This window comes from Camellia sinensis, chromosome 12, assembly GCF_055761805.1.
Source record: "Camellia sinensis isolate YWXY chromosome 12, ASM5576180v1, whole genome shotgun sequence".
Classification (NCBI taxonomy): domain Eukaryota; kingdom Viridiplantae; phylum Streptophyta; class Magnoliopsida; order Ericales; family Theaceae; genus Camellia; species Camellia sinensis.
Window position 1 is genome coordinate 24,095,971 of NC_138972.1, and position 9,030 is coordinate 24,105,000.

Here is a 9,030-nt window from a genome sequence, read left to right on the forward strand (position 1 = left end):
TCAAGCCACCAATGCTTCATCACCTAGGTGTATAGGCAGATGCTCCATTATATCAAAAAAAGCTAGTGGAAATATTTTCTCCAAATGACAAAGTGTTAGTGCTATACGACCTTGGATATTTGCTACATCTGTTTGACGACTTACTTTGGAACACAATTGTCTGAAGAAATTACTTAATTCAATCAAGGCTTGAACAACATTCTTAGGCAACAATCCTCGTACACCCAAAGGAATAAGTTGTTGCATCAGAATATGACTATCGTGGCTCTTTAGACCCGAAATGCTTTTATCCTGTAGTCGTACACGACGAGAGATATTTGATGAATACCCGTCAGGAACTCGAACGTCCTTAAGCATTTTCAAGAACAAATATTTCTCATCCTTGGTCATTGTGAATTGTGCTGGTGGCAAATAAGCTTTATTCATCCCTCTTGACTGCAAGTGTAGGGGTTTTCTAATATTCATTTCTTGCAAATTGCGCCGAGCATTGACATTATCCTTGGATTTCCCTACAACCCCCAGTATTGTCCACAATACATTGTCACACACATTCTTCTCTATATGCATCACATCAAGGTTATGTCTTATTAGATTGTGTTCCCAATATGGCAATTCAAAAAATATACTCTTTTTTTTCCAATTATGAGTGCGAGGTCCAGCTTTCTCCCTTTCCACTTGTCTCCTATGCCTCTCTTTAAGGTCATCCAGCCTGTATTGGGTTAAGATACCCTCAGATTCTACATGTAACAAAATCTCTGATCCAGATAACAATCTCTGTTTGAGACTCAATTCCCGAGTACTATCAAATGATACTTTATCCTTTCTAAATTTATGACCATTAGATAGGAATCTGCGATGACCTAAATATGAATGTTTCCTACCATGTTTCAACCAACACGATCTAGTTTCCTTATTGCAACATGGACATGCATATTCTCCTTTCGTGCTCCATCCTGACAAGTTTGCATATGCTAGAATATCACTAATTGTCCATAACAAAGCTGCATGCATTTGAAACATTTGATTTGTTGCTGCGTTGAATGTAGAGACACCATCAGTCCATAGTTCCTTCAACTCCTCAATCAACGGTTGCATATACACATCAATTTTGTCACCAGGTCCTTTTGGGCCATCGATAAGTGTAGACAAAATAAAAAATGGTTGTTTCATGCACATCCATGCCGGTAAGTTGTATGGAATGAGAACAGCAGGCCAGGTGCTGTGAACTATGTTCATCGATCTGAATGGGTTAAAACCATCAGATCCTAACCCAAGCCTTACACTTCGACAATCATCAGCAAAGTCAGTATTTCGACGGTCAAAATATTTCCATGTAAGGGAGTCAGTAGGATGTCTTAAGACACCATCATCTTGTCGTTCCTCTGCATGCCATTTCATGAGCTTGGCCGTTTTCGATGACATATACAACCTCTGCAATCTTTGCTTCGAAGGGAAATACCTCATTTGTTTAGAGGGTATCTGTTTACCGCCTCCACGAGGAACATTTGAACTATCAACTCCATTTTGTTTCCACCTAGAACTTTTGCATATGACACATTCATCAAGATTGATGTATTCATTTCGGAACAACATACAACTATTGGGGCATACATCCCACGTTTCATACGTGAAGCCCAAATCTATAGTGATCTTTTGAGCTTTATAGTAAGAATCAGGAAGTTTCGCACCCTCAGGGAAAGCTTCATTCAACAACTCAAGTAACATGGTAACAGAAGTGTCACTCCACTGATTTAGCACCTTCATATGTAAAAGTCGAACAATGAACGACAAAGATGTGAACTTCTGACAACCCGGATACAATTCACTCTGAGCATCCTTTAAAAGTTTGAAGTAATTTTCAGTCTCTACATCTGGACCTAACTGCGGATCAGTTGCAAGTGATTCTGCTACATTGGGATTAGTTGGTGCCTGTGGTTCATCACCTACAACACTTGTACTAGGAACTGAAATACCAGTAACATTGTGTATCATTCCCACCATATCATCCCTAATGTTTTCATTCACTAAGGCTTCATTATCTCGGTTACCATGCATAGAAGTATACGACTCTCCATGATTAATCCAATGTTTGTATTTGTATAGAAAGCCATTTGAAATCAAGTGCTCTCGTACACTATCTCAGACAAGATGATAGCGATTCTCGCATTTCCTACATGGACAACAAATCATCGAACTTGTAGCCCTATTGGTGTATGCAAACACTAGAAATCGATCAATCCCATTCATGTATTCTCTCGACATCCAATTTGATAAATCAATCCAACTCTTGTCCATTTTGTTTACTTCTCCTAAATATATATTATGTATACATGAACATGCATATTAATTAACCATAACAACAATTCTAATATTTTATACATCATAAATGCACACATTCCAATAGGTGAACAAATATATCATGGACAGAAATGGAAGTTAAAGATGGAAATTTTCATTATGATTAGATTGTATCATTACCAATAAAAACCAGACCACGTAACAATTCAATGCATCAGTCACCAAAAAAATAATCTTAAAAGTCACAAACCTATATGTAAGAAGGTGATTCACATTAACAACATTTCTTATCTCAAGGTGATTAGGTTACTATTGTACAAATATTAAAAAATTCTATTTGAAAATTTTTTGGGGGAGACACACATGTCGATCACTTAAACACATAAGAAACACATATTAAGTTTGGACAAAATAACTTGGGATTCAATGATAAAAAGAAAACCTATGTATATTAATATATTTATAACTATTATTCTATTGGAATGCTTGTATTTAACAAACAATGTGAATGTTGTTTTACCAACTTTCCAAGACACCCTTAGCCTAATTCCTTGGCTTGACCACAATCTCAAGTTAATGTTGTGTTTTATAATGTATAATGAACTATGTATATCACTCAACTAAATGATATGAAATTATTGGTGGCATTCATGGACCAAAACAACCCAAACCACACAAAGAAAGTGCTGCTGGAGTTTTTCTCCTTGCTAATAAATATAACATATTGTCTGTAATTTGGCTTTTAGCATTTAATCAAAACTGATAAGTCAAGATTTATTTATATTACTTTAGCTACAGTTTTAGTACCTAAATTGAATAGTGCAACACTTGAAACAGAATTTTTCAGCATATATATTATAGTTTTCAGCACTCAGAGTCACTTCCAGCACTTAAACACAACATTCCAGATGCCGTGAGGAATTCATCAGCATACAAAAAAGTCAATATTTCAAGGGTGCTTCTAGTTACACCCAATTAATATCTCATTACATCCATATGTACAACACTTACTTCATAAAGTACAACTTTAACAATGCATAAAATGAGTGTAATGAGAGATTTTTATTGTGTAAATAGAAGCTCCCGTATTTCAGCTTTGACCAACGTATAAGCTATAATTTCAGCAACTAGTCAGTTTATTGTAGCTTTTGAATAAATTTAACACTATACTGTTTCAGCTTGTAAACTTTGTTCCTGCAAATATAATCAAGGTATTAACATACAAAGACTATTTCAGCATTTAACAATAATTTTGTACAGAAAATTTCTGGGCTTTTAGTTTTAAATTCACAATTTCAGCATCTACTTTCAGTTCAACAATTTAGGCACTTGACCCAACTTTCAAATAAACACTAATCACTATTTAGAGAAGTTGTTCTAGGTTCTGAATGACTGCTCGACAGCTAAAAATCATGGTTTTTAATCCATAGAGAAATTACAGGGTTTTTTTTTTTAGCAACTTGATCATAAAAGAACAAAATACCAAAACTTTAACTTACAACAACCTCGTACTTATAAACAAAACATGCACAAACCATATTATTCATCTTACCCAAACATCCACTCATGCTACTGTATAACAAAAGCAATCAAACAATATAAAATAGAACCAAATATTAACCTTAGCTTTACAATTTAGAAATATAATATGAACTATTAGCAAGAACTCCTCTTAACTCAAACCAATTTCAAAGTTGAATTCCAAGCAACAACAGTTCCTTTACTCATGGCTTGGTAACATTCAGATTTCTTGGAAGTATTTAGATTTTACTCCAAAATCTGGTGGGTTGCTCAAGAATTAACCCTTATAGTCTTAACCAAAGCTTAAAGCATGTGCCAGAACAAGGCTAAAGCCTAAGGAATTTAAAACAAAATAGGGGTTTTTGTGCACTGCCTTCACCTCTCTTGTTTGTTTTGGCCAGCTGTATCCATTTCAACACCAAAAGACAAGTTTCACACATTTTGTACCCATTTAACAGTTAACACATTAACTTGTTGAATGAAAAATGCCTATCACTACATTTTTCTGAAGTTGTGAGAAGAATTAGGAAATTCACAATTCCAGTTTTCACCAGGGCTGGCCCATTTGTAAAGCGGTTGAGATAGTTGCCAAAGGCCTTAATTTTAAAAAGGCACCAAAATTTTCAAGTTACTTGCTAAATGCTCCCCTAAAAAAATTCTAATAGAAAATATTTGTCAAAAAGAACAAAAAAAAAAAAACCTTACTCAAAGGCCAAGGGAAAAAAAAAATAAAAAATTGAGCTTGCCCAAAGGCCCCTAATAGTAAAGTCTGGTAAACATCATTCTTTCCAAAGGCCCTCAATATTAAATCATAAAAAAACTATTCTTGACCAAAAACACTCAATACTAAAGCTTAAACAAACTTTCCTTAAAAACTCTCATCGTCCGAAGACCCCAAATAGTAAAGCCCGATAATAATTCTCATTGTTCAAAGGCTTTCTATAGTAAAGCTTAAAAAAACTTCCTAGACCAATAATAAATGCTTAAAAAACTCTCATTGTCCAAAAATCCTGATAAAAACAAAACCTCCTTCTCCAAAAAGACTCCTAATAATAAAGGTTCGGAATAATCCTCAATTCTAATTACAAGAATAGAAGAACAAAATAAATTTTACATTAAATATGTTTTAAAATAATAATAATAATAAACATATTATTGGGATATAGAAAATGGTCTCACATAAAAATTTCACCTTAGGCCTTGTCAAAGATTGGGATGGTCCTGATTGTTTTCACTGTTGCGCTAAGACAACCACTTCAGCGCCACCATTACCCTTATGGTAGCCACCCCTGTTACTTAAAACCTTGAGTTGAACAGACAAACAGTGGAACAAAAGCACCATGGAACGATGTCTGTTGTACAAAACAGGAAGGTGGGTTGGGAATTAAAAAAATGTGGAGAATTGGAACAAAGCTACGATGGCAAATGACATCTGCAACTTATTTCAACTGGCTATTCATTTGAAAGGAGAAAAATTTGGGTTTGCCAAAGGTGCCCAAAATTGTACGTGAACTCTTGAATCTTAGAAAAGCTTCTAATTCTAAGAGAGAAAACCAGGTCTTTGATTATTAAATGTGTCAACTGGCAATGGTAGGACTAGGTTATGCTTTGATCTTTGGTTTCATAGAGGTCCAGGTCCAATATATCAAACAGAGGTCCAGGTCCAATATATGGAGACAGACTAATATACAAGACAGGCCTAGGCAGTGCCACTTCTCATCAAACTCATGACATTGGTCTTTCCATATGATATATCAGTTTGATTTTCTTTCAATTTGTTTGTTCTCTATAAATATTCATCAATGCATGTTGTTCTCTTCAAACTGATCACAAAGAACTCCAAGCACAACTTCACTCAACTCCTACCTCTGCCCTAAAATTCTACTCTGGTCCGGTCCCAAATGGCTGCTTTTCATACTAGTTTTGTTCCATCTCTGATTTTATTTCTATCATTTTCAAGCATCCAGATGAGCTGGGCTGCTCGCAAAAATTCTTTTTGCCTTGTTTTATTGATTTTATCTCTTTAGCGTTCTTCATCATTGATTTCAAGATTTTCATTGTCTTGAATTAATACTATCCATTTCCAATAAAGAAATTACAATAACAGAAAAAAAGGGGAAAAAGTTTATGCCTAAAAACTATCTTCCAAGTAAAAAACAATTACGGTGAATGGAGGAGGTTCAGTTGCGAATGAACACACAAAATTAATTGATCATGAGCATATATTAACACTTCCTATAGCAAAGCCAAAAACCAAGTCCATGGCTTATCACAATGCAGAGCCGAAATCAAACACACACCAACACAAAATCAATATTCACACAAATCAAACACACACCAACAGAAAATCAATTTTCACACAAATCAAACACACACACATTTGAACTGTTCTATTCTTAATGAAAAGAGTTTCAATGAATTGATGAGCAGGGAGAAACAGATGATAGAAGGCCAGAGGAGAGAAGAGGAAAGAAAATAAATGCTATACCTGGATGCCGGAGGGAGAACTAGAGTGGCACTGTTGTTGCCGTTGCAAGACAAACAGAACGATGACTAGGTGAGAGGGAGGGTCAGCGTGAGCAAGAACGAGAGATAGAGTGACGACTGGGTGAGAGGGAGGGTGAGAGGGAGGGGGGGAGAGAGCAGTGAGATTAGGTGAGATTAGGGTAGAGTATCGAAGGGAGAGAGCAGTGAGATAGAGGAAGGGTTTTTTATTTATTTTTATTCCAACAGATTACAGATAATTTGGGGATTTCGGGAAAGAGGAAGTGGGAGAGACTTTCGGCGCCAATTTAGGAATACTATTTGCAACGATATTAAGGCCCGTCGCGAGTGAATGAGAAAAAAAAAAAGAAAATTGCGACGGATTGCCAAAAGAGTGTCGCAAAAAAAAAAAAATTAAACCAGAAAAATTTTGCGACATTCAACGTGCCGTCGCAAATAACCTTACTTTTTTCCACGGGCCTAGTTTTTCCGTCGCAACAAAAATAATTTCACGACGTCATTAAATACCGTCGCAAAAACATGTTTTTTGCGACGGCACTTTAACCGTCGCAAATAGTTCCGTGGCAAATGCCCCCATTTTCTAGTAGTGCATATCAAAAAGGAAGTTGTCTAACTCCTCGGCATCTCGGGCGCCACCGTAGGCACGGCGCTCGGGCACACACGCCCTAGTGAATTCCATGCCACCACCAGGTGAATTGCCAAAGGCACGGGTAAGAACACCAACCCGGCCACTGAGGTCTTCAATCTCTAGCCTGAGTTCAGTGACAACATCCTCAAAATCTTGCCCATGAGTAGGGCCATGAGTTTGCACAAGATCATAAACCCGTTGCTCAAGGGTGGCTAATGAAGTTGCCATGGCCTCCATATTGTCCATACGCTGCTCCAAGAGCTCAATTCTCTCCCTTTGCGATGGTTGACGGTTGACAACACCCTCCATTTAGAAAGCCAATAACAGAGAAAGCCAATAATAGAGAAAGCCAAATAGACGACGCTCTGATACCAACTGTCACACACTGGCAATACGGAAGCCTTGTTGAAGATAAGCAACTGTGTGTGGTGCTAGTGAACACTCTTCACTAGCCCGCCAAGAATGCTCAAAAGGTTTGCAAAGACAGGCAAACACAATATTAGTCCAGTTGATGAGCCACAAGTTTGGAGACAAGCCACAATATAGCAATCAACAAGCTAAAATTAAAGTAACAACAATTGAAAGGCTTTGCACAATATAAGGGCGAAACGAACTTTTCATAACTCAAAAGAAGGCATTACAAAAGTTGAACAATGCACAAAAGTGCTACAAAAGTTGCCTTACCATATACAAGATTGGGGTACATTAAAGGCACAGGTGGTTTGGTTCAACACTTGGGTACCCCCTCCTTATATATAGCTTGTTAAGCGCTTTTCTATCGGACACGAGGAAACATCCACTATGTTTGAGGAGTCATAATGGATTTTTGAAAATAATACAAAAATAGAAAAATTACAACTCTTGGTTCCAAAACACCTTTAATACTAAGGTATTTACATAAAAATTTACAAGGCAAAAAGATTACATTTGACCCTCTAAAAGTTGGCCTAAAGTTGCTACTTGGTGGCTAGCTTGCTTCATGGCATGTCTTGGGCATGTCTTGGACAATCTTGCACTAAGCCTTGGGCCCTTGCTTGCACTTGCACCAATAACTTCTTAGGCATGTCTTTCGCTCTCCAAAGGGCACAAATGTGTGTGGCATCAAGGTGTTGACCCCTGGCTTTGGCTGGCCTGCCTTGGCCTTGGCATGGCATGCTGCTGGCCTTGGCCTTGGCATGGCATGCTGCTGGCTTTGGCTGGGCTGCATTGGCCTTGGCATGGCATGCTGCTGGCCTTGGCCTTGGCATGGCATGCTGCTGGCTTTCGCTGGGCTGCCTTTGCCATGGCATGGCATGCTGCTGGACTTCGCCTTGGCAAGGCATGCTCCTGGCTTTGGCTGGGCTGCCTTTGCCATGGTATGGCATGCTGCTGGCCTTGGCCTGGGCATGGCATGCTCCTGGCTTTGGCTGGGCTGCCATGTCCATGGGATGGCATGCTGCTGGCCTTGGCCTCGGTATGGCATGCTGCTGGCTTTGGCTGGGCTGCCTTGGCCATGGGATGGCATGCTGCTGGCCTTGGCCTCGGCATGGCATGCTGCTGGCTTTGGCTAGGATGCCTTGGTCTTGGCAAGGCTGCCTTGGCCTTGGCATGGCATTCTGCTGGCCTTGGCCTTGGCCTTGGCATGGCATGCTGCTGGCTTTGGCTGCGCTGCGTTGGCCTTGGCATGGCATGCTGCTGGCTTTGGCGTTGGCATGGCATGCTGCTAGCTTTGGCTGCGCTGCCTTGGCCTTGGCATGGCATGCTGCTGGCCTTGGCCTTGGTATGGCATGCTGCTGGCTTTGGCTGGGCTGCCTTGGCCTTGGCATGTCATGCTGCTAGCCTTGGCCATTGCATGGCATGCAGCTGGCTTTGGCTAGGCTGCATTGGCCTTGGCATGCCATGCTACTGGTCTTGGCCTTGGCTGGGCTGCCTTGGCTGCGGTTCTTATCACTAGACGTGCGTTGCGTGCGAAGGCATGCGGTATGCGCACAGGCCACGATGCCCACACCGCGGGCATGCTAGGCCAGGCTACCCAGGCCGCGCGCATGCCATGCCGTGCTGCCCACGGGACGCGCATGCCAGGCCGCCCATGCTGGACG

General features: G+C 39.6%; 1 protein-coding gene across 1 annotated transcript; it reads right to left on the reverse strand.

The window, feature by feature from the left end:
• LOC145803443 (uncharacterized) lies at positions 1 to 2,055 on the reverse strand. The gene is made up of 3 exons (XM_082896713.1): positions 1,282 to 2,055; positions 627 to 774; positions 1 to 509 (listed from the first exon to the last, which is right to left on the reverse strand). Exons 1-3 carry the CDS (start codon positions 2,053 to 2,055, stop codon positions 1 to 3), a joined length of 1,431 nt encoding a protein of 476 aa, XP_082752839.1.
• Positions 2,056 to 9,030: the final 6,975 nt, after the last annotated feature.

Excerpts from the sequence above, each read along its gene's own strand:
- LOC145803443 (XM_082896713.1), bottom strand. The coding sequence starts at position 2,055 with ATGCATGGTAACCGAGATAATGAAGCCTTAGTGAATGAAAACATTAGG. Across the intron at positions 775-1,281 it reads TTGCTGATGATTGTCGAAGT|AGATTGTTATCTGGATCAGA; the intron begins GTAAGGCTTGGG and ends AGTCTCAAACAG. Across the intron at positions 510-626 it reads TCATAATTGGAAAAAAAAGA|GGAAATCCAAGGATAATGTC; the intron begins GTATATTTTTTG and ends TGGGGGTTGTAG.